General features: G+C 32.7%; 1 protein-coding gene across 7 annotated transcripts in view; it reads left to right on the forward strand.

Moving 5' to 3' along the window:
- DGKB (diacylglycerol kinase beta) overlaps nt 1-27,258 on the forward strand; it is a 569,068-nt gene that overhangs the window by 403,120 nt on the left and 138,690 nt on the right. For all 7 annotated transcript variants that reach the window (XM_069461465.1, XM_069461460.1, XM_069461461.1 and 4 more), the window contains one exon: nt 4,593-4,788. In XM_069461465.1, the coding sequence (XP_069317566.1) occupies nt 4,593-4,788 (196 nt within the window). The remainder of the gene's footprint in view (nt 1-4,592; nt 4,789-27,258) is intronic.

Genomic DNA, 27,258 nt, shown 5'->3' on the forward strand with positions numbered 1-27,258 from the left:
GTAACAACAGAATTTCAAGCAATGGATATACATTTTATCGGCAGCTTTAAAAAAAAAAAAAAAATCTTTTGTGTGTCTTTTTATTTCATATTACATACAGAGAGCTCCTTCCAAAGGATGCAAATATTTGAGATGATATAAATATCATGGGATAATAATTAATAATAACTAAGATTTATCAATTATTAACTCTACCTCATGGTGCTAAGCAATGCACATATATTACCTGACTTAGTCTTCATGAAAACCCTATGAATTAGATATACTATTATATATCCATTGCAAGGATGAACGTTTTCTTTAATAATTTAAGAGAAATAAGAATTATGTTGCTGCCAAAATATTTAAATCTAATAAGGAAACAAATGGATTGGAGAGAGATATATATGTACACACACACACACACACACACACACACGTGTATATGTAGAGAGATAGTGATCCATAAAGCAGAAAATTTTAGTTGAAAGAAATTCAGTTATTTTCTAATGTTATTACAAAATATAAAGAAATAAAAAATAAAATGAAACACTTTAAAATTATATGAAAATATTTTAAAAGCAAAGTTTGTATAAAAAGTATTTATGGGGTAGGGGCAGATGTGTGTGCCTAAGAAACTCAGGCCAGTATTTGGGATTGAAGCTATAAAGTTCCTAAATTTTTATTTTGCTCTATGTACCAGACAAAGTTAATAAGACAGTAAAAAAGCCTATTCTTCCGGTATTTCAGTGTTTCAGTTGTCAGTGAGACTGGGAAGGATGGTAAATTTTAAAGCCAAGAATTTGTATCCCCAGACACTGATTTGTCTAAACGATTAAGTACCTCTACAAACCTAAATAATCTCAAGAATTAACAAATGGCATGAGTAGCATCAGAAACACAAAATAAATTAGCTGAATTTGAAAGACAAGCTTTTGATTGCCCAATAACCTGGAAAACACAGAGTTCTTAAAGGAAATAGGGCAAAGTTTCTAAACATAGTTCCTGCCCCACATGTCCTAATGCTAAAATCAGCTATAAAGTAATGTTATATATTTCACTGAATAAAATTATGAACAATTTTTATCTGACACAGACAGAATCAGACTCACCATGGAAAAAAATTACAGTTTATCATGAATTGCATCTCATCAAATTTACTATCCACAGTTAGAGCTCTCCAAAGTTCTCATATGTTTTAAATATCCCTATCAAGTGACATGTTAAGTGGATCTGAAACACTGAATTCACATATGAACACTTATCTTTAACACCTCTATATAATATGGCCCAGGGCACATTCGTAAACTGAGATCAAAACACATTGGCAGAAAAATTTAAACCATCTTCTTTTCTTTCAGGTAAAGTTGTCTCTAGAATAAGATCTTCCATTTTAACACTGAAAAGAGTGGACAATGACATGCCAGAAATACACTCTAGAAATAGCTCCCATAGTACTATATGTTAACGACCTTTTTTCTACATAATAAAAATATTCAGGATTTATTGACTAACTGAGGCTGTTAGCTTTTAAGCCTTTATATTCTTTTCCTCTGTAGCTACCTTTTTAAAAGTCATAAATCTTCAAAGGGTATGAAAATATTATCTGCCACGGTACTATAACTTGTTTATATTTCATAGCCTTCACCTCAGCTTTTATTTTCATGCACTCAAGTGACGTGCTACAATTACTGGTCTCCATCAGAACCAGCTCTGAAATTTTCCAGACTAATGAACATAATGTCCAAGCAAACAGAGGAAGGTAGCCTGGGGTCAAGAACTAGTGGAAACAAATCATTAATAAATAGCAATTTATTTAAGTACATTGTCCTGCTCGCAAAGGAACATCCGTGTGTTCTTCATCAGTCCTTGTTCTTTGAGACTCCTTGAGAATTTTTTTTTTCACTTCTCAGAGAGCGACTTACTCTGTTTCCTTAAAACTACACATGACAAGATTCCGAAGAGTGAAAACACGAATAATAGTATACACTGATGTTTTCCAGTTGTCACATGTAACTCCGCTAGTTCAATTAAAAAAAAAAAAAAAAGCCCATTTGCAACATGCTCTCCCTTTCTGCAGATGAACAAAGGAATCCTCCTTCACTAATTCTGAAAGTAACTTGTCACAGTGGGGTTCTAAGGCCTAGTCAAATAATTGTCTTAGTGTACTACCTGCTGTGTTCAATATTGAGTGAAAATGGAAGCCAGGCCCCAACTCCAGCTTATTTCACGATTCTTCTGTTATTTAAATGATTTTAGTCAGTTTGGGGGAAGCCAGACCTTTATAAATTAACAGCAGGGAAATACCAAAGGTGTCAGATTGCATATTTATCATCTTTTTCGTGTAATACTTAAATATGTATTAAGAAGTGACTGACATAAATTAGGCAGATTTCAGAAGCCACAGGCCGTGGCTTGTAGAGGACCCCCTTCTGCTTGACATTTCATCCTTGTCAAAGATCAAATTATTTTAATTTAGGCTGCAAATTATAAGGAATGAAGACTTCTTTGTGGGAATTCCCTGTGGTAATCTGACTTTTGTTGTTACTGCTGCTTGTCAGTGTGCAAAAGATATAATATGCATGCAAATAAGGTTAAAAAATATGTACTATCTAATTATCCAGCCAGTACATTCCACTTGAAGACAGTGGGAGGCCTGACACACAGTATGTGTTTGATTCATTGAGGCCTGCAGGGTATTTACACAAGATTACTTTTAATTATGAAATTAATATCTGTTTATCTAGAATATATAGCGGTAAGTGAGTATACACATGAGCAGAATTCTTTAGTAAAAAGAAATCATCTTAATTTAGTACATGAAAAGGAGGAAAAAGCACTTGTTTCTGGGGAAAAAAAAAAGACATCATCCAGACCTTGGTTTCACTCTCCTTGAAACAAATTGAATGAAAACTTGGCACTTTCTCTAGAATTTGTTTCTACCCCTGCCAAGTAGGCTCAAGATGTATTTCTTTATTTCACAGTTTTTGTTTTGTGATGTACAAGATGCAAGCTTAGATTCGGTATGATGAGGCGAATGTGCGAAAAGAGAGGGTTTTTTTTTTTTTTTTTTGCTTGTTTTGTTTGTTTTTCATCATTTTGGTGGAGTATTGCCTCTTCTAAGTTCAAAAATCATGATTGCCATGAGAAATGACGAAGTTGGTATTAATGATTTTTCTGTTATAAAGCATGGCAAATGAAATAATCCCACTGCAGATAGACCTCAATTTAAGTAATGCATATCCCTAATAAGTTCTTTAAAAATCCATGTGTTAATATGCTTTTATCTCTTCTCATATTAACTTGTAATTCAAATTGGGAGAATAATTTCTGGGATATATTTATAATAACTACCATTTTGGAAAACTGAAAGCAAAAAAATACATAAATTAGCTATTCAAAAAATATGGATTACCCATGTTACTTTCTACACATATTCATCAGCAGAAATGAACACAAAATTCAAAAAATTAAAAAGTGACCACGTTGAATACAACAAAACATTGTTTGTTAGCAAGTTCCATATTTTTCATACTGACCAGAGTGCTTTGTCACCAAGCAAACAAAAAAAGTCTGGCTGATTATTTTTTTTTCAACCTATTGTTTCAGCAGCTACAAAGTCCTTTGACTGCTACTCTCAGCATTTCCCTCACTGTGGTGAAACTGTCCTGTCCTCCTTAGCGATTTGGACAACTGTACTTCTCATTGCCTTTGGCATCCTGCTTAGAACTTCATCTAATCCAGGAAACTATCTTTGGTCACTCCATTGTGATTGAAATCTCTTTGAATTACTGTTTTGTACTTTTCTTTTTACAGAAAAAAAAAATTTTTTTTTTTTTTTTTTGAGACAGTCTGTGGCCCCGAGTAGAGTGCAGTGGTGTCATCATATACCACTGCAACCTCAAACTCCTGCGCTCAAGCTGTTCTGCCTCAGCCTCTCAAGTAGCTGGGACTACTACTTTTTCTATTTTTAGTAGAGATGGTCTCGCTCATGCTCAGGTTGGTCTCAAAGTCATGAGCTCAAGCCATCTTCCCTCCTCGGCCTCCCAGAGTGCTAGAATTACAGGCATGAGCCAATGCACAAGGCCTTTTTTTACAGAAATCTTTAAAGCCACTTCTTTCTCAGCCAAAAAAGTGAGACTATGAATCATGAATTCTGTTCGTTACTTTCCCCCAGTAGTGCCTTGTAGTATGTTCTAAATAGCCAGCAATCATTAAAATTTCTGCCTAAAATTGGATTGTACTTCCAAGAATTAACCTTTTTATCACACACTGGAAATTTGTGGCTGCTTATAAATGCAAACACTAACATGTTTATATGCAAACACTAACATGTGTCTCTTTGAAAGGTTTTCTATTATAACCAAAGATAACTCGTTGATATAATTTGATCATTTTTAAGAACTATTAATGATAACTGGTTAATGTTAGAGGCTGCTTTATCTTTTATATTGACATTTAGGGTAAATATTTAAGTGTTCTTGAAAGGCTTATTTAGAAATGACAATATTATGGATTTAAAAGCTCTTATTAAAAGATAAGGAAATGAAAAAGAAGAAATCAAGAAGAGAATGATAATATATCCTATTGTTTCTGTTCTTTTTACTGATCAGTGTGATGGAGTCCAGATAGATTTAATAAACATCTCTCTGGAAGGAATTGCTATTTTGAATATACCCAGCATGCATGGAGGATCCAATCTTTGGGGAGAGTCTAAGAAAAGACGAAGCCATCGCAGAATAGAGAAAAAAGGATCTGACAAAAGGACTACTCTCACAGATGCCAAAGAGTTGAAGTTTGCAAGTCAGGGTAAGTTTTCTAACAATTAATTATTAAATTGCTACTTAATCTGCTTTCAAAAGCTACCTTCAAATTAAAGAGCTTCCATTGCACTATAATAATATGTATATTTATATGATTGTATTTTTCTTATCATCATATACCCAGGTGTGACAAAATTATATCATAATACATTCTAAAATTGTGTATAAACTGGCTATATTTTTCATGGATTTTTTCCTCCTTTATTATTCTTTTTTGGATATAACTCTTCCCAAAGAAAAATAAAATACATGTTGAATAGTGAATAATAACATAGGAAATATTGTACCTTAAACTCCTCTGGAATGTGATCATCTTGGATAGGATATTTGAGTTGCTAAAATAAGGGCCTAGTTAAGGCTTTTTTAAGGTGAAGTTGTAAGATTTTTGTTATTCATTGAAGCTATCTTACATTAAGCTATTGTTCTAAGTACTGCATATAATGGAATGTTTAAATATCCCACGATAAATTTTGATTATCTGCTGCTATATTTCCAGCAAGTAAATAAAAACATATAAGAGGCCTAGCAAAGAGAGAACAAAGAACTAACAAAACAAGATAGAATAGATATGGATCAGGATTTTCAACTCCATTGTAATGTAGTTCACATTGGAATGTGATACCTAGTGCTTGTTGATTGATTTCATAAATAAAGATATCAAAGTGGTGATATTCTAATAACTTATTGCTCCCCAATAAGTGTATATTATCCTATAGTATTTTTTCCCTTCTAGAATTTACCTAATATCGTTGATGGCATTAAGAAATCAATAAAACATGTTGTCTCAGTTCAGTGTAGCAAGGACAAAATATTGCAGCCTTAAGGGCCCAATAGAAGATAAAAAAGAGAAAGGAAGGAAGGAAGGGAGGGAGGGAAAGAGGAAGGCAGGGAGGGAAAATGTGAAGCAAGTGGGTGGGCTGGATGGTGGTGGGCAATAGGTTTATGTTTTGATGTCCTTGGGTACCTGATGGAAGTTTTAGCAGCAGGAAGTGACTTCTGTTATGTGGAATTTGGTACCATGAGGGTGACAAAGATTAATGGAGAAAGTATTAGATATCCTCTTGAAAGAAATACTTATTACAACCTGCCAATGACAGGTGGTTTTGATGCCCTTAAAATGTATAAGTAATCCTGAAGAATTGTATAGTTTAGTATAAGCAAGTTTCTAACAAATAAATTAAGATATTTTATGCTCACAATAGAATAAAACTATATGAAAACATGGAGGAAAATAGTATTTCACTTTGAAGGAGAAATATATAGTAAAAATGAGAATAATAAGGGCAAAATAAATATAATTGTTAGTTTCTAGAAGTTATTGACCTTAAGGTTGTACTTGTACTTAAATATAAATTTAAATGTCAGATTAGTAGTAAAAAATAGTGACAAATTTCTAAGTATTAGAATTAGATTAAGGACCATACTAAGATTAAACTAAAAAAAAAATCTCTTTCAGTTTTAAAGACTATATTTATTATGTACTACATACATATGCATTGCTTCCCTCCTTGCAAAAATTTTTTACTATGTGTATACAAAATACATACAAAATAATTTCCAGGTTGATCTTTCTATTTGGTCACTACATCCCAATACTTGCCATGTCCTTTGCATGCACATATTCCAGATATTTATCCCAACTGATTCTCAGTGGCTCAGCTGCCAACTGTATCCACCCATGGAGCTGATGAAAGTTTCTAAAACACATGGCCATGTTCCACCCAGACAAAAGTCTGTATACTCTCTATGGAGCTGCGGCAGACATGCCGTTTGCCTGGGCTCACTCACCCTCCTTTGCATGTTTTTCTCAGGAATGCACGTTCATAATAAAACACAGACAAACCAGCTTCAAGAATTGTCACAGACTGTCAGTGTCCATGACTGTCGGAAAAACTCTCTCTCAGCTTTCTGTCTTCTTGCTTTTTACTATGGAACTATTAGGACCAAGTTCCAGTAAATACTGGGAAAGGAGAAAGTGGGAATGTGCAAAGTTTGTAACTTTGTAATACATTTTTCTCAGTACAAATATGGGGAAAAAAGCAGTGAAAATCAGAGAGTTTTTGATGGTTTATTGTATGAGCAATAACAAGCATGTTTATAACTGATTATGCTCAATTTTTATTCCCTTTTTAACCAACTGTGCTTATAGTTTTGGTTTAGTTTTATTTTAGAGGTATAAACTTAGTACTAAGAATGACCTTTTAAGCTGAATGTTAAAAAAATAGATTATTATATGTTAATTAGTCTTTTTATTAACTTTATCAAATTTTTAAAAATTTTAAGAATATACAAAAGTATCTCAAAATGCTTCTAAATTTTTATTTCATATTTATACTGTTAATTCTTAAATGTTACATTTAATAGCCAAAAATGTAATTTACTACGGAGAATATCTGCATGTGCCTCTTTCCTAAATGATAATATTTCTATCACTTGATTTTGTTTACAATTTCTTGATATAACAAAGCAATATTATTACATGTGAGGGTCAATCAGTATTTTGAATCTAAATATATTCTCAAATTTATATAAAATTATTACAAGCATAAACTTTAGAATGAAATATGACAAATACAGCTCTAGTCCAACACTTTTTAAACCTATGAACAAATTAATACCTTCCACTGTTAGCAAATGTGTAAAGAAATGAATAATTTGGTAATAGAACTTTCTTCTTTCTTTCTTAAAATATTAATTAAAAACTCTGTAAAAATTATCAGAAGTTTTACATGAATTTTTACTATATTGGAATGGATTTTTGTTTTCACAAACTTTAAAAAATTTCTGTTTTGAGGGTGAGAATGGGGGAACCATTTTACTAAATTCACATGATAGAGATAAATTATTTTATTTAGTAAAAGGATTTAAATTGTTTTAAAAGTTTACACTTTTATTCTAATTTAAACAAATGTCACAGGCCAAAGGTACAAGATTGGATTTGGAGCAGTAAATCCTCATTTGTATTAAACTGCACACGATCTGGGATTCCTACTGCATAATCCATTTGCCTATATTTGAGGACACTCACCTAATAAGATCAAAATATTGGCAATTAATAAATTCATTGGTTGGAAATTTTACTGTTGACTTAATTCAGAGTTGAACAAAATTATAAGTAATTCATTTAATTACATTATTGTTCCAGCAAAATATTCTAAAATAATTGGAGGCAGTTCTGAAGCATATGAACACTGACACTCAATTCAGTAGACACTTTCTTTGTATGTGTATGTGTTTATAAATACAAATGAGTGTATTGTATATAGACAACACAGTCTTTAAGCAAAATTGTAAAGTAGGGGCAAGTTGTTCTTCAATGCTCCTATCCTTAATATTAAATCTTTCCCACGTCTTTCAGTTGCTAAGTTCATCTTTGCCTCCCCCTCTTCTGAATTAACCTCAGAGAGATGTCTAATAAATTTATTCACATTAATGTATAAATGACTGATGGCAGATGAAAGTAGAGGTATTTGCATTTTAAAAAATATAAAGGCCTTCAGCTAAAACATTATTTTTCAAACTGTGTTCCACTGAGTTATAACTGCAATTCTTCAGCAAGTCTGTAAAAACTTGGTTCAAATTCATTGCCATATTTTGGAACAATAAAAAAGTCTATAATAAAAATACATTTGTTGTAATAATAGTTCTCAAAATCATTAACTTATGTTACCAGAAAAAAACAACTTCTCTCTTCCTCTTTTTCCTCCTTTTCTTTTTTCTCTCTAGATAGATAGATAGGTAGATAGTTAATACACATACACATATATACATATACACATATAAATAAGTAAATAACTGTGGCATTGATTAGAAATTCTATAGCTCTGCAATGGTCATTTAAAAATGTCTTTGCATATTTAATAGGAAAATTGTACGACTGGGCACATTATCACCACAGTGCATTAGAACCACATGCAATTGAAAGGTCAGCCATCTCAGGTGCTTTTGTTTAGCACAAGCACCAAACAGTGTATAACCATCAGTGGAAGTGAAAACAAGGTGACAATATCTATACTTCAAATGAAAATGAAGATCACTATTTAGGTGTATTTTTGTTCATAAAAAAATTGTATTAGTTAACTAGCTCCCACAAAGAATAGGCTTGTATGGCTTATATATCACTCAGACTTCTATCAGAGAAGATTTTGTAATTAAACATGCTCACAATGGCAACTAAGGAGCCAGAAATGAAATTGAAACATTTCAGGTGCGTGTGTAGAATACAATAAATTTGACTAATCAAAGCTTTGAATGAATATCTGAAACAGTAAGTTATATTATGTCGTAAACTTGTATTGTCAAAGATGAAAAACACCTTTGACTTGAATGTTTATAGCAGTACAATTCACAATTGCAAAGATGTGGAAACAACTCAAAAGCCTATCAATATGTGAGTGGATTAATAAAATGTAGTATATGTATACTATCGAGTACTACTCAACCATAAAAAAATGGTGAACTACCTATTGTGTATTATCCTGGTTGGAGCTGGAGCCCATTCTTCTCAGTAAAGTATCACAAGAATGGGAAAACAAACACCACATGTACTCACCATTAAATTGGTACTAATTGGTCAACACTAATGTGCACATATGGGAAGTAACATTCATCAGGTGTTGGGCAGGTGGGAGAGGGAGCCGGGGATGTGTAAATTCACACCTAATGGGTGTGGCGTGCACTCTCTGGGGGATGAGCAGGCATGTGGCTCTAACTCAGGGGGTCCAAAGGCAATTTATGTAACCAAAGCATTTGCACCCCCATAATAGTCTGAAATTAAAAAAAAAAAAAAAACTCACCACGTTTTTTAAGTCCTCTCAGTGCTTGAGTGAGGACTTAAAAAAAAAAAATTAAAAAAACAAAAAAGGAACTATGTTGAATGGAAGTGGAGATAGTGGACAAACTTGTCTGGTTTCAATTCTAAGTGGGAATGCTTTCAATTTTTCCCCATTCAGTATGGTATTGGCTGTGGGTTTATTGTATATGGCCCTAAAAATTTTAAGGTATGTCCCATCTATGCCTATTTTGCTAAGAGTTTTTATCATAAATGTGTGCTGGATTTTGTCAAATGCTTTTTCTGCATCTTTTGAGAGAATCATATGATCTTTGTTCTTGCTTTTATTTATGTGGTGAATTGCATTTATAGATTTGCGTATGTTGAACCAACCTTGCATCTCTGGGATAAAGCACAGCTGGTCATGATGAATTATTTTTTTGTTGTGCTGTTGGATTCAGTTTGCTAAGATTTTGTTGAGGATTTTTGCATCGATATTCATGAGGGATATTGGTCTGTAGTTTAGGTGAGGCAAAGGTATTATATGTAACCAAAATATTTGTACCCTCATAATATTCTGATATTAAAAAAAAAAAAGACACCGTTGAAAAGAATTTTTTAACCAAGCATCAGGACCTCTCAAGGAATGTGAACCATTTTAGTTATTCAAATTGATTTAGCTTTGAAGATGCAAGTCCAGCTATTCCATTTTCCAGTAATGGAATCAGAATGGTTCAAGATGGCTAAGTGAGATGTGCAAAGTTCATACCACTTAATTACACATATGTTTGTATCAGGATATTCCCAATTCCACACAACAAAAACAAAATGCAGAAATCAATGAAAAATAAGATGGCTTTGACATTGCAATTGTTTTCAACAAAATAACTCCATTATCGTAGATTGATTTATTGAATACATTAGCAATTTGAGCTTCTTAAATGTATTTGTATAATACAAATAAAATCCCTATTTTCTCACTTATTCACTGATTTTTAAAATATTGCTTCATTTTAAAAAAAAAATTGTTGACTTCATTAAAAAGTTTGTTAACCACTGAGGAAAAGTAATTATATTCAAATCATAGAGTTTCAAGCATTTACCAGAAGCTAAGGAAGGTACTGCTGGGAGCAGCTGGACTTTTTGCTTGAAACCTCATTAAGTAGGTGCCTGTCTACCCTGCATATGAATACAACTATCCAGGTTCTTATCATACAAAAAATTATTTAAAAACTAATTAACAATATATACTGCAAGAAATTTTCAATGATTTCATTCACATTTACCAATCTTCATTTTTTCCTTTGGGCAGAATTCCTTAAACCCAACAAACACTCGACGTCTGGAAAATGAGATGGTTTAGCAGCTACACAGACAAATATTTTAAAGTTTAATAGTTTTGTGTTTACTATTAGAACTGTCTTCACTTCGTGGTAAGGAATGCTGAAGTTTTGAAAATTGTTTATAGTAGCATTAATAATGTAAACTTTCTTTGTAAAATCAGTATATCTAAATAAAAATAGAATAGAATGACTAACCTAAAAAATAATACAGAAGGTAACTTGAATAGCACAAAAATTGTGAAGGTGAGACCCACAAAGACTAAAGTTTACAAAACTACACTAGACTTTTATTGCAGCTTTCACCATCTCCTATCTTTCGCATAGCTTTGTGTGAATACTAAGTGTAAACATTTTTAAATTCGTCATCATCTTCTTGCATAAAATTTAGTATGTATCATTTCCTTCAGAATAAACTTTTCCATGTACTTTACCCCAAACATTCCCTCATCCCACCCAATCTGATTTCTCTGTGCACTGTAGGGAGAGATTATGTATCTGATTGGCTATTAAAGAGTCTCTACATTAAGTGACTTTATTATTATTTTTTTGAAAAACACTCAGAAATGAAGAAGAAAAACAAAATGAAACAAGACAATCCAAACAAAATTAATCAAAGAGAATAAATGAGATGATGTCTGTGACAGCTTAGCAAAACTTGAATTTCTTTTGCCTGTGAAGCTAAGTAAATAAAGTTTCTAGCTTCAATGTCTTTATCCTTAAAAGGAGGTGGTGAGTTCTGGAAGAGATGATATTAATCTGTGTGTGCTGTACATTGTATTACTCAGATAATTGCACAAAGAACATTTAAATAGTAAGACTCTAACCCTTTGTATACCTTTTAAAAGTTATATTTATCTGAAAGTTGATGTGAATATACATTTATCCTGCATCATTATTAATTTTTCCACACATTTCTATGAATCTTTCTTGCCTGTTTCTTTGTTTGAGACAGTCTCACTCTGTTATGCTGGCTAGACTGCAGTGGCATAATCATAGCTCACTACAAACTCAAACTCCTGGGCTCAAGTGATCCTCCTGCCTCAGCCTCCAGAGTAGCTGGAACTACAGGTGTGCACCACCATGCCCAGTTAATTTTTCCAATTTTTAATTTTAATTTTTAATAGAGATAGGTGTCTTTCTCTTGCTTAGCCTGATCTCGAACTCCTGAACGCAAGTAATCCTCCCATCTCGGCCTTCCAGAATGCTAGGATTACAGGTATAAGCCACCTCGCCCAGCCTCTATAGGTTATTTAGGGTACTTTAGAAAGCAGTGTTTTAAATTGTCTAAATATAAATGCAATATTCATTTTAGAACTGTAGATGATGTATTTGGCATTCAAACACCGGCAAGCAGAACAATTTCCAAGCATTTAAATTCAGTGATTAAATCAATTAAATTTAGAAACAAGAAAAGGATTTCATGCAGCATTATTATACCTGGTTGTTAAAATTGTTGAAAAAAGATCATGGCATTTGAGATGTTGCATTTCATAGAAATATATGCATATACTAATACCATGATATTTTCATTGGCTGAAAATAGATAGATCCAAACATTTGCTATCTAGTAACCTTTAAGGAGATGTTTCAAAATGAGTTCCTAATTGTATGTTTTTAAACTGCCTCCTTTGAAGTTTTTCAGCGATGGGTAATGCAAATAATGGTACATACTTAAAATAAATCTATCTAAATATCAAAATTGCTGTTTACATTTTAAGATTATATCATATACCTGGGCATCTTAATGTGATGACTCTATATTTTTCCAAAAGGGCACACTGTTAAAGTTTATAAAGCAGTAATAAAAAGAAAATAGAGAATATAAGACATATTTCTTGTACATGAAAATAAAAATATTTTTAAAATATAACAGTAAATACTCTTTATCTTGGTCTAGCTGGCCTATAAAAGCATATATATTATCAAGGAGAATTTATAAAATTTCTATTTTTCATAGCACTGTAAAAACTTCACAGAAACTGTTAGCCTCTTAGAAATTTGGAAAGCAGAAGCCAGAAATAAGAATAAATTAATATTTTTGGAATAACTGGACCACTAGGTGACAATCTTTAGAATATTCTTATATCCCTTCTGGAGCTATATAAAATACATACCTTTTTATGGCTATCATTTTTGCTCTCTTTTCCCTTGTTGAACAGTCAAATTTTAAAAACCTGAGAGGCAGTATACTCCTAGAAACTAATCTTAGTGTAAACATTCTATATAATTTTATAACTCTTTATGGTATAATTGGTAGGGCTGCAAAATCATTTTGGATTGAATATAACAGATAAGTAATAATTTTAACATAATATTTGTGTTTTCTAATACATAAATGAAATCATCACCATTAAGAGGTCATTGCTGAAAACAAGTTGAAATAAGGAAAACGGATAAAATCCAAAAAGGTAGATAGGAATGGCAGAACAAGGAGCAAATGCTATCTCAAAATAGCATTTGAGAAAAATGAGTTTTTAGTAGTAGCAGTTGCATTTTTAAAAATACATGGTTTTGCAATCAATTAATAGATGCAAGGAGAGAAGGAAAGGAACCTGTTTACTTGAGGTTTTTATTATAATTATGGCTCAGGCTGTTAATCTTATATGGTTTTTGAGGCAGAATACCTTCTGTTTTCAAAATGATAAATGCTATTCTGAGATCCTTCTACATTTCTAGCTATTGATTTTATTTGTAACTTTAGAGAAGGATGAAAAGTACAGATTAATGGGCCATTTTCTGTAGATGTTGATGTCTGATATCAGTGATAAAATTATCATCTTATTTGTTTCTGTGACATAGGTGTCCAATACTGTATCTGTTGAAATTATGGCAGGTCTTCTACCCAGGTTAAGGCTGCATGGTAATTTTAAGTCAATATAACTTATGCTTTGGTAGCATTACAAAACAGATTTCCAAGCTAAATAAATGTTGACCAATTATTTAATGCTTAAGTAATTAAGTAACTCTTGTAGAGCATGCTTTCCAATAGTAGTCACACAGAGATTCCAAATATGAGGCTATCTGTACAAATTTCCTAAATATAAAGTCCTATAGTAATCTTGACCTCTGAGGGTGATGATTTGAAGCTGGGGTGATGGATGTCTCCCACGGAACTTACAACAATTTTTTCTATTATCATGGCATATGGCAAAAAATTAGGGAGGATTTTTTAAAATTGTAAGCATGAAAAAACTATCAAAAAGACATGAAATCAACTATATAAAATGTAAAACATAAATCACGGTTTCACTATTTCCATTGGTATTCCAAACCATGTTTTTTCTCCCATCAAGACAGAAAATAATAACCAAGAAAAACTATAACCTAATTAACAATAAGACTTCATTTGTACCATCGTGTGACATGACATCTCATTTAGAGATTTCACGTCATACGAGGAGAGATATTGGACTTTTATTAACATTTTGCCTTTCTTTATTTTATAACTATTTTTTTTTTTTCGGATAACCTTAATGGATGTGATGAAATGGCTGTCCTCTACCACCAGGTTCTGCTTGCACACATTTATCTTACCATGAAGGGTGCTAGGAGGGTCCAATGGAGAGCAAAGGAACCTGTTTCTTGAAAGAAACAAATCCCACCCTCTACATAATTATCTTTAAGCTGCATGAATTTGAGTTAACCAAAGCAACTAATCACGAGAGTTCCATTGCCATGAATTTAGTTTCTATGAATACAGTCTTGTGTTATATGAGCTAATTAACATAGGGACGGTAGCTTCTTGGACAGTATCCAGCCCACTCTGTTTTTGTGGAAATAGATGGGAGGTGCATGTAGTTTCCTAGTCCCTCCACACTGTATAATCACTCTCCTGGCTGAATAAAAATATTTCCATTGTTCTTTCTTTGATAAACTATGAATTTATAAACTCAGGGATTTTTTTCAATGTCTATTTTAGGCAGAGTGTGTTGGCTGCTGTACAGTATCAGCTATTAATCAAATTAAGCTAAATATTGAGGTCTGAATATTATAAGGTGACAGTCATTTGAAATAAGACTAAAAATCTCCATGGATAAACATGACTAATTTAAATGAGCCCTGGGGAGCTTTTTTGAGAAAGTTCAAATGCCTGATGAATGCTGCACTGTTATTCTAATTATCCCATAATATGGCACAAAATAACAATCTCATTTCATCCTTTTATTTACAAAGCTTCTCCCATTATCATTATACTTTACCTGTTCAAGCTCTGAAAGATTGCTCCTCCTTGAGAGATTCATTAAAAGAGAATAATTATATTATATTTCACAGATTGGCAGAAAGAAAATGTATCTTTGAACAATTCCATTTCCCTGAACAGTTGTTCATTTCAGGGCTGAAGACAGGTCTATTAAGTACTTTCTACCCTTTTTAAGCATGTCAAAGCTAACCATTAATACTGAGATTAGTAATTTGGTTCTGATTTAATGAAAGAATCAGTTGTTATTTGCAAAGCTGAATTTCTGTGAATGAAACACAGACAACAACATTTTCAAAAAGCAATGAACACCAGAAAGCATTAAAGAATTTTCTTTTGCAGAATGATTTAAATTCGTATCTCATCTGATACTTAAAGCCCTTAGCATACTGACTTTTTTTCCTAAAAATCCTTCTCCATCCAAAAAACTACATAAAACATATTTTCTTACTAAGTCTGTGGCATTCAAATTTTCAAAGTATCCTGTTAGAAAACCAGTAAGCAATGGAAAACCAATCATTATCATAAAACATTCCATTTTTAGATTTACTGAAAGAAATCTTTATGGAATTTATGATTAAAGGTCTTTTCAAAATTAAAAAGACTCATGTGCACAAAAATGTGACTTCCATAGAAAATAGGTCTGAGACATGTCATTTCCTATTTGCACAGGTTGGTGCTGTGAAATAAGCTGTCCATGATCACATGCAAGTGCATGCTTAAATTTCTTTAGTAAGTAATTGAGTAAAAATGAAATATGTTCATTAGTGATGGTTTTGCCAAATTTTCTGTGCTTGATGATAAATACTTTCTTCCCCATATAGTCTTTTCCTCACAACCTCACTCTGGCCAGCTCACCAAGCCTAGAGTACCAGAATATCTAGTGAGTTTAGTAGGAAACAAGGTGTCAATGTATCTTTTGCTCAGTCTAAAAGTATGAAAATACTCTTTTGATTTTAAAAAGACAGTAATTGTATCAAATTTAAATAGCTATTTAAAATGTGTGTAGGATTTAAGGAGCTCTCAGAGATATGCAATGAATTAGTCTGTATGTCTCATTTGAAAAGTATATAGCTAAAATATGCTGCCATATTAACAGTGCTATTTCCAGTTGGAGGCTTTGTACATTTTTATAGTGAGGTATTATTTTTAAATTCTTGATTAATATATTTTCTGTTTTTTTATTAATGAAAACTATTTCTTTTAAAAGATTTTAATAAATTCTTATCATAATTGTTTTTGTTAAGATAGGCTACTTTAAATTTCTATTTGCTTTTTTTGTTTTTCTTTTCTACTGTTTGGTTTCTGAATATTTTATACATAAGTTGTCTTTGTAAACATTACTTTTCATCCAAATGTTCATGTAAAAGTCAGCAATCAAAAAGGAACTGTAACAGGTGTTTTCATTCTTGAGGAAAGGAATGAATGTGCTGTTTATAGAAGATACTGAAATTTCACTTCCTTTGCAACTCAAGAGCCATTTTGTTATCCAAAACATTGAAAAGAACCAAAAATGAAATAAATGAATTACTTTAGAAATAAAAGTTGAATTAAACTAAAAAAACTGAAATTTTAAACTCCTATGGTAGACTTTAGTAAATAAGAGTAATTACTAGTGAGTACTCAGATAAAATGCCTTGTATATACATGTTGCAATAGAGAGTGTGTGTGTGTGCGCGCATGTGTGCATGGGTGTATATATTTGCATATAGACATTTAGTTTACGAAGAAAGGCTAATAGACATGCAGATGTCAAAATGAAGCACAAAATAAGTACATTACTTGAACACAAATAATTTTGCAAATCCTGATTAGAAAATCAGGGAACCAAAGCACTAACTTAGAGGAAAGCAGAGGGCATTTAGTTTTGTTTTCAAAGAGGGAACCCAGAGTGGGGAAAAACAAAACAAGGTTCTCTAAGAAACAAATCATTACACCATTATCCCAAAGGAAAGGAGGATGGAAATGGGTAGACAGGAGAAAGGAATTCCTTATTTTCTGTCTTTATTTCCTTTTCTTGTGCTATGTGTCATCCCTTGAGAATAATGCATTCTTCAGATTTCATCAGTATTTCACCTCCAGATGAGAAGGGCCATTGTTTAGTGATTCCTGCCACAGTAACTGAACAACTCACTCTCTTCATAGAACCCTGTGCCACTGTTACACTTACTTGTGGACCAGAAGACAATAGCTTCTGCCAGAAGACAGTAGTCCCAATACTGTACTGACCTTTCTTTCTTTTTATGTTTTCACATGAGGTGTGTGATATTCCATGGGCAAGAAAAAAAAAAGACTAAAATATCACATCAATCGGTTTATCTTACACAGAATTCTGTTCTAACCCAGCCTTCATTCCTTCTACTTTCTTTTCAAGTCAGCAGCCCCTGTTAAAAACGACTTTCAACATGGACATAGAAGACTACTGAATTTCTTCTAGACAGGCTTCAGTTTTTAGTGTCCTAGAATATAAGGACCTGGCTGTAATAAGTTCTATGGTAAAGAGAGAAAGAAATCTGTGACCTCAGACCAATTACTGTCTTTGCCAAGGCTGTTTCATAACCTATAGAAATGGACATAAACATTTCTGACTTTTCTACTTCATTAGGTGTTTTGTACATATCAATACATTTTAAGAAATAATTTACTACAGAAATATAAGGTGATCCTCTTATTATTCCATAAATTTTAAAATATGCACAAGACTACCACTCTAGAATATTTGAAACACTTCCAAAATTTGGCTTCCATTTATGAGAGAGGAGGCAGAAACTAAGGGGTCATTCTCTAGCTATGGAACAAATAACCCTTCTAGGAATTAATATTGATGCCACAGAATTATAAAAGTAAATAATATCGATGTTTCAGTTGATGGAAAGTTTTTCTTTTTCTAAAAAAAAAAAAATATTATGATTAAAGTAGTAGAGTTCTGAAGATTTAAAGTCTTTAAATGAGATCTAATGGAGAATTAGACTGACTGCTTTCTGATCCACTTTTGATTTAAATTGTTTTTTTATCATCCCTTCTGAAGAATGGGGCACTTTTTATTAGATTTGTCCCAATGAAAGTTGGTTAGAATGCATTCAACTCTTGTCAGGTATTGGGATGGCTGAAATATCTTGCTTTTGCAGGTAATTTCTTGGTGCCTTTCTTCCTCATGGTGAATCACAGAACACATTATTTGCTTCCTGCCTTCCCCTTAAAAGTTGCACATCTACCATCTCTCACTTTCTTAAGATTTTAATGTCCACAGTACTGATTTCCTGGGAACCACATAGGCTAATCACCATGACCACCCCTACTGATCTAGCAGCAGAGACCATGTCACCTCAGCAACCAGTTGAGGTTGTACCTGCTGCTCTTAAATTTCTGATGCCCTCCCAGAGGTACACTGCATTATTGGTGATGCACAGAGCTGTTTATAAAAGCCCTCTTTAAAGTAGGCTGTACGGGAAAAGTACAAGCTGCCTAACAAATTAATGACATTGTGAGGTGTTGCCTGCTGGGGTGAAAATAAATTGTAAGAGAAGACGGGGGACAGGTAATGGGCCCTAGCTATGCTGCAAAACTCTTTTCAAACTGACACTGACTGTGCCAATAGATGTGGCAATAACTGTCAACAAGACTTACGGCACTTTAAGACATAGACTCAGTAAGAGAGGAAAGATTGGAGAAGTTCTATGATTTTGTTTAAAGTTTAGCACCTCCTGCTTCTGAAGCAACTCTTTCTAGGCAGCAGGGTCACTGTCTCATTGCAAGTCATTTGCAAGTCTCGGGAAAACTCTGTTAAGTCTCAAGATTTTGAATATGTATTCTATTCTTGCATGTGTTGTTATTGTTTTATTCTTGGTGCTGATGGTGACACTGCTATTTTTGAAGTAAAAAGGAAAAAATCTCATAAGGTTCAGGTACGATATGTCTAAGTTCTCCTAAAATGTAGAAAGTATAATCATCGTTCCTATTCTTTTATCTTTTGAATAAGTTTCAGTTGCCTCAATTGTCATTGCATGTTCAACCCTAGGGTAATTATGTCTATAAGAGTAATATGGCCTTTTAAAGAATGATTTTCTATTGTTTGGTTTCTATTGTTGTTGGTATCCTGTCTTAAATCTGACATTCTTTCTACATAAATCTTTCAAATGTATATATAAAATGTGCATCTAGCTCTTTTTCCTTAAATGATCAGTGAATGAACAGATTATGCTTTTATTAACACTTTTTTCTCAACTTAACTAATTTCTTGATTAACTGATGGTTTCTGTCTTCATTAGGAATTGTGTAGGATGGACAAGACTTTAAAGAGTGAAACAAGAATTAGTTCTTGAATTGAGCAAACAGATTACCCTCATGTTAAATCTGCTTTTTTTAAGGCTAGTATATGTGTTTTTGAAGACCATTTTACAATGTGTTATGTAAATTTAATGGACAGATTACAAGAAATAATCACGTTAAGACCAGAAGTGTCAATCTGCACGTAAGTCATTCACTCAGTAGTTTTAATATGTGCCCAGCAAAACTGATTTGACAGCTCTTCCTTTCACTCAGTCTATTCAAGCCCCAGTGGCCTTTTTAATACTCATCAAATACGCCAAGCATGATGTCACCTCAGAGCCTGTGCACTAATATTCTCTTTGCCTGAAATATTCTTACCACACATCTTCACATGGCTTTATGTGGCTTCACGTGGCTTCTCCCTGGCTTCTTTCAGTTCACTGAAAACAAGTTGCTGTTAAAATACGCTCTCTCAGGAGAGGCTTTCTCTGACCTCCTGTCTAAAATATCATCCCATCTTCTCTCATCCCCTACTCCCCCTCCCACTACATGCTATCCTTTTGAAGAACCTGAACACTGTAATGAAATATAACATATGTGCAGAAAAGTACATACATCGTATATGTACAATCAATTTTGACAAAGTGAACAGACCTATGTAACCACTTTCTCAGATTAAGAAACAGAAAATTACCAACACCAGAGAAGCCCACAGTCACTTGCCCTCCACAATATTCTGACATCTATCACTATGTTCTGCCAGTTTCTGAATTTTATATAAATAGAAGTATACAGCATATATTTACTCATGCCTGGCTTCTTTAATTCTATATTTTCACTATTTGAAAGTATTTATTACATGAGTATCCAGTTTTTTCCAGAGTGGAGCTATTATTAATTCTACTGCTATGGACATTATTGTTGAACATTATATTAATATTTTTATATATATTATATATTTTTTCTGGGTATACACTAAGTAACAAAAATTGCTGGGTCATAAGGTACTTATACATGTTCAGCTTTAGTAGGAACTGCTAAAAGTGACTGTACTAATTTATATTCCAACCAGCATTGTACAAGGGTTACAGTTGCTTCTCATCCTCACCAATACTTTGCATGATGAGTCTTTGTAATTTAGGCACTGGTTTATTGTGCTTTAATTATACATTTTTATTGATGCTTAATGCTGTGGAGCACCATTTTATGTGAACAGATAATTTGTATTTTTTTTTTTGTGAAGTGTCTGCTCAAGTCTTTTGCCTATTTTTATTAGTTTTATTTATTGTTTTATTGATTGATTTATATTTGAAAGAACTAGAGTATCTTTTTCTCTCTATTGGTTGCAAATATATTCTCGCATTGTGTGGCTTGCCTTTATTTATGGTATCTTCTGAATATTAGAACATCAAAATCTTATTAAAGTCCAATGTATTAATTTATTATTTTTTCATTATTTCATTACTTTTTCATTATTGCTTTTAATCTATTGCTTTGAATGTTTTAAAAAAACATTCAAACATACGCTATTTTTGAGAAGCATTATTTGCTGAACTTTTAACATTAAGATGGAATTGATTTTTGTACATGGTTTACAATTGTGATCAAGAATAATTTCTTTTTTCATGTCATTGTTCACTTTCTTGAAAAGGCTCTTACTGCCATCACTTACTGGAAATATAATCTTAATCCAAGTTTCCATTTATGAGTTGATTTATTTCTGGACTCCTAATTCCACACAAGGAGTCAACAAGCTTTTACTGTAGTGTCACATAATAAATATTTTAGGCTTTGTGGGTCACATACTCTCTGTTGTACCTATTCATTTCTGCCATAGTTGCACAAAAGCAGCCAAAGACAGTACCTAAATGAATGGGCATGACTGTGTTCCAATAAAGCTTAACTTACAAAAACAGGCAGCAGTCCAGATATGGCCCATGCTGCAGTTTGCTGTCGCCTGTCTGCCCTATGAATCTGTCAATCATTATGCCGTTACTACACTGTCCTAATTAATGTTTTATTCTTCAAAAAGAGCATATCATTTATAGTTTCTTACACATTTTAGAATCAGCTTATTAATTATGCCCCTCTCCAAATAAATAAATAAATAATCACAGGAATTTAGGGAGAATTGGCAATTTTGCAATATGAATCTTCCAGTTGTTGGCCATGATTTATCTTTCCATTTATTTTGGCATCTCTTGGTTTCTCATAATAATGGATTATAGTTCTCAATATAGAAGTCTTATGCCTAGATATTTGATGTTTTTGGATGCTATTCCCAATAGTATCTGTTCTAACATTTATTCCCTAATTATTGGCTATTGTTCAGAAATACAAAATTTTCTAAAGCCACTTATCAGTTCTAACAGTGTATCTGTAGATTCTGTGTGTCTCATCTAGCCCAATTAGCAAAATAGTACACTGGTTCTCAAATTTTTGTCTCTGGATCCCTTTACACTTTTGAAAATCATTGAGGACTATAAAGAACTTTTGTTTATGTGGGATACATCTGCTGTTATTTACCATATGCAAAATTAAAGCTGACAATTTTTTTTTAATTTGAATAAATGTACGGGGTACAAGTGTACTTTTGTTACATAGATATATTGTATATTGGTGAAGCCTAGGCTTTTAGAGTAACCATCAACTAAAATAATGTACATTGTACCAAGTAATTTCTCATCCCTTTTAAATTTTAAAAATACTTATATCTTCATTTAAAAGTATTAATAAACCTGCTACACATCAATATATTAGTAGATAATATGCATATATTTTTAAATAACTATATTTTCAAAACCAAAATTTAGTAAGAAGAGTGGCACTGTGTTGATTTTTTATAAATCTTCTTCTTAGTGTATGCCCTAATAGAAGAAAGTTAGATTCTCATATCTGCTTCTACATTCCTTCTATTGCAATATGTTTTTTTAATTGAGGTAATTGAAAAAAATAAAGCCTCACACAAATACGTAATTAGAGCAAAGGGTGGTATGTCAATAATCTTTTCAAATACTGTTAGATCTAATTCTTTGGCTCTATATCAAAATTCAACAAGCAGTAGTTTCTTAAAGTTAGTGGCAGTCTGGAATATGGAAATATGTCTATCCATTTTTTGGTACTCTGTTGCATTACAATATACAGGTGTGTCTTGACCTTTGAATAGATCTCTTACCTATGTCATTTTAAAAATATCAGTTCTCTGTGTTGTTCAGAATTTCAATATTGTCACAGTTTATTATATGATATCAAAAATCACGTCTTAATTTCATGCCCAGATTGATAAATATAAAATTTTCTAAATTTCAAATTTTCACTTAAATGATTACATTTTATTATGGGGAACAAATACTATCAGTTGTTTTCCATAGAATTGACAAGCTCATTTCTTTCATTTTTAAGAAAATATCTGCCAGATACCTAAGTCTGAATAGCTGTAGTTTTACTGTCAATAGCTCTTTGAAGTTTAAAAAAAACAAAGGTGCTAGTTTAGTTCACAACTCAAACAACCACACAAATGTTTTTTTCTTTAAACAACTATCACAGTTTGGTAGGTAGCAGAAGTGCTTTATGCATATTCCCCATTTTGCCACAAAGAATATTAAAAAGACGTAATGAAGAGTAAAGATTTAATAAAATTTTTAACACCTCATCAAGGACATTTTAAGTCTTTAAAAAAAAAACCCTGTAAGTCATGGAAACGAGCAATGCATTAATTACTAGTATAGTTAGGATTAATTGTTTTACGTTAGGGAGCCAGAAATTTTACACAACATTGTCTTTGCCACTTCAGTGCAACTGTCAACAAAATGTATGAAAATAATTTTGACTTCATTAATGTCTTGAAAGTGTTTCAGGGCCCCTCAATGTCCACAAACCACATATGCAGAACTGCTGATATAATGGATGAGTGTGACATTGTGTACACTGTATAAAAATGTCAGATCCTTCTTCACTGCGTTGTGAGAATTAGTAGAACCCCAAGTTAAGACCGTATATGTATACTATTGGCTGTTCCACGTGGATCTAAACTAATATTAATTCTCCTTTCTGAAAGGGACAGAAGTGAATGCATTCTATATTTTAATGTCTTTATATTTCACATTGCAGGCTATATTAACCTGCTCCAGAAAAAACAAAAACAAAAAAAAAAAAACCACATCTGGCACAGCAACTAAAATTGCTTTTACTGTCTGGATAAGTTTGTAGTTGTTCACTGTCATATACCATGATCCATCTATATTTTTGTAGGTGCTAGACTGGTGTTGTAAATAGGAATAAGCCAGAGACCACTACTCCTGCCTTCTTTAAAAAGAAAATGGCTTAAAACAAAATTATTTGTCTTTACTATACTAGTAAAGTAAAACAAGTCTTAGTTTTATATCAAAAAAAGAAACCATGAAAAATGCTGACAATATCAATGTTAAGAAAATCAATAAAGATAAAAATTGAAAAAAAAATTGTGGGTTGGACAATAATTGATAGCTCAAATACAGAACGAGAAACCAATGTGAGAGATTTGCCAATTACCAACGATGTATGATCCAATAATACCTTGGGAGATCTTGGAAAAGAACACGTGGTGGGTCTGTGGACTCAGTGATTACACTGAGGGCCAGATGCCAGCCCAAACTCCATTTATTATCGGGCTCCCACATGCCTTCATTCTATTAGGGGGACTATAGGATCAGTTTGGGTTTCAGGCTACAAATTTCTATTTTTGATTCTGAATCCAGCAATCCTCAAAAGCTTTGAATGTTCCTATTTACCTGGTACATAGTCACTTGAGTAAAATGGCCTTAGGTGCCTTTGGAAAGACTGGGAAAATTACTACCTCCTACTTTCTTTCCCCAAAAGATGTCTTCTCCTTCAATCAATAGTCTTCAAGCAGAAGTCTGAGAATCAGGGCAGGTCTAGAAACTAAGCAAAAGATGGAGATTTGGGGTGAAGGGAAGATATAAACCTGTCTTAGCGTCTGATTATCTTTTCTTGATTTCATTGTGTAAATTAAGCAACACCCTTGGTGGCTGTCCATCTGTCTTGCCTGTGAGAACTCCATATTCTATTTATTACTCTCTTGTTTTCTAAAGGTTAGACTCCATGTTTGCCACTCCTATTCACCTGCTCATTGCAATAATTGTATCTGCGTTTCTTCTGTCAATTAACTACCACCTCTTGATGTCTATTATTTAGAGATTCTACCATTCCCATTTTCATCAGAAATCCCAGTTCTATAATGTGATATACCATCTCCAACCAGCTAGCCTTTAGAAGACAGTTACCACTGAGCTTCTCAATGATTCTCATGTCCTCCATACCACAATCCTTATTGTTCGGTAAGTGAAGTGACCAGTGGCTCATCCTTTGGATTATTTTTATCCAGTGGGTTTTCTGGCCTTACGTATATATTTTATCAGTATGCCCAATACACTGAGTCCTTTGATCCCATCTTCTTTCATTTTCCATGGCAGTTCTGAAATTTCTACCTCACTTAAAGTGGGCCATAAATTTGTCCAAGCTTCCAAGAACCATCCTAGCAGCTATTAACACCATCTCTGAGGATATGTGCCAGGATTTTAAATCTTATATCACAGTAGATGCTTTCATATAAATTAACTGCTATATCTAAATGTATATTCTTTGTCACCTTTTGTCGAGGACCCTCAGGATACTGCTGTGTGCACTCTCCCAGCTCCTGCAGATCCTTCAGCAAATTCAATGACAGCCCCTCTCCTCTCTTAGCAGTCCCATAGCATCCTTGTTCTGGTGGTGCTGGCATTTGACCCTCAATATTTGTCTGGTTGTCAGGGAAAGTAATGGGAGTAAATCCAGAAAAAGGGCAAGAATTATCCTATAAGAAACCTATCCCTTTTTAAGACTCTATATGATCTTTAAATGGAGGTTGAGAAGGTGCTGTCCCTTGAAAAGAGGAGTGGACCACTTCTGCAGGCCCAGAGAGAATCTAGAAGTTCTAATTTCTGTATTGCATCTCTCCAGATATCCATGTATCATTAACACAACTGTCAGCTTCTGCTCATGAAATAGGAGACCAGAATTCTCTGAAGTCTGCTGCTTTTATGATTAAGGTCTGAGCCTGGTCCTCTGTTCTCCTTGCTCTTTGGCTACAGAAAATTAGATTTCCTTGAATCTTATAAAAGAATAGTCAGTGTGGTTTTTGCTTTCACATAGAGCCATTAACAAAGTTATACTGAAGATCTACTATGTGCTAACCCTTGCAGATACATGGTGAACAAGACAGTTAGGGCTCTGCCTCTAGCAGATTATATTATTTAATCCTAACAATAATCAACAAAGAAAGCAGTATTTCACCGTTTCTAAAGCTGAAGAAAGTCAGAGCATTTAACTCAAGTGCTAGAACAAAAGAGCATCGAAATTGTTAGAGACTGACTTGCAGAACTGAGAAAAACGTGTCTTATGTGTTTAACTTATTCTAGAAACAAAACCTCATTTTGCACTAGTAGAGTCTCTAAGGGCTTTCTTCTCTCAAACTTACCACCAGGTTTAATAGCACCCAGTCCCTCTTTGATGTCTTCAATATAGCTCACACATTTCCCATTTTATCTACCTTCATACTTGCAGTTTCACACTTGTTTCTAAGTTTACCTGACAGCTTTCTATTATTTAATGTATGTGGATTTGTTTCCATATTTCCATCCATTCATACCACATATTAAAGAAGATGCTTATGACTTGGTATCACTTTCTCTGTTAGTCATAACATTTGGCAAAGATACTTGTGATTAAAAGAAAAATTTCATTTGGGTATCTTTTTAATCTTTTTTTGGATATATTTTTAAATGTATATTTTAGACCATTTAATGGTGTGTTAATATTAGAAGTATTCTATTATAAAGAAGTTTAGGTCTTTTAATTTAATAATTATTATAGAAGAAATCTATTATAAATTAAATAGTGTAGAAAATGGTTTATGTACAAACACATTCATTGAATAAGGGTAAATAATGTAAATATCCAAATTTAGGGAGTATTGTTAATCATGTCGTAGTCATTAAAAATTATAGGTTGAAGAATTTTAGTAACATTTGAGAATGTTCATGATACAGAATTACATGAAGAAATCCTGGTATAAAGCTACACTAAGAGTATTTTTATTTTATTTTTAATATATATGTACTTGTGTATAAAAAAGACAAGTGATTATTTCCCAAAAAATAGGATAATAGATTTTTTTTGTCATTATTTTAAATTTTTTAGATTTTCCAAATTTAGTTTGCATTACTTTTAAAATCAGGAAAATGTGTTATTTCAAAGCTTTTATTTTAAAAAAATTTATTTATATTTGTCATTAAGGCCCTAAGCCAGTAGTATTTTTAGATAAATTGATTGATACATAGGAGCCAAGGGCAAGGAAATTTCCACACAATTTAAGGAAGTCAACATGGAAATATTTGAATGACAAAAAAAGCTAAAAGCTTATATCAAAGTTTGAGTAAGATAGTATATTATTCTTCTAAAGGAAAAAGAAAAATTAAGTCAGTGACACAATATTATGTTGAGGAAAAAGCACAACAGATACGGTTAGCAATGTGTAAGTACAACAAATTACTTGCTTTAAATTATATAACATTACTTTTATTCATATTAACTACTGATACTAAGTTTTTTCCACAGATTAGCACATTTGTAAGTTGACATTCAGTGCTGTCAATGGTAAAGATTTGTATTTGATTTGTACAGATATGAGCACATTTCTTTAATCCTAAGAGAAGTTCCAGCTGTTCTTTTCCTATGTGCACATATAGCAGCCAACTGCTCATCTTTCATTTAGAACATCCTCTAGTCTTTAACCTTTACTGTTATTTGACTCTATTCAATTAATATGCCCAGTCATAC

The sequence above is a fragment of the Eulemur rufifrons genome, chromosome 29 (genome assembly GCF_041146395.1).
Source record: "Eulemur rufifrons isolate Redbay chromosome 29, OSU_ERuf_1, whole genome shotgun sequence".
NCBI classification, from domain to species: domain Eukaryota; kingdom Metazoa; phylum Chordata; class Mammalia; order Primates; family Lemuridae; genus Eulemur; species Eulemur rufifrons.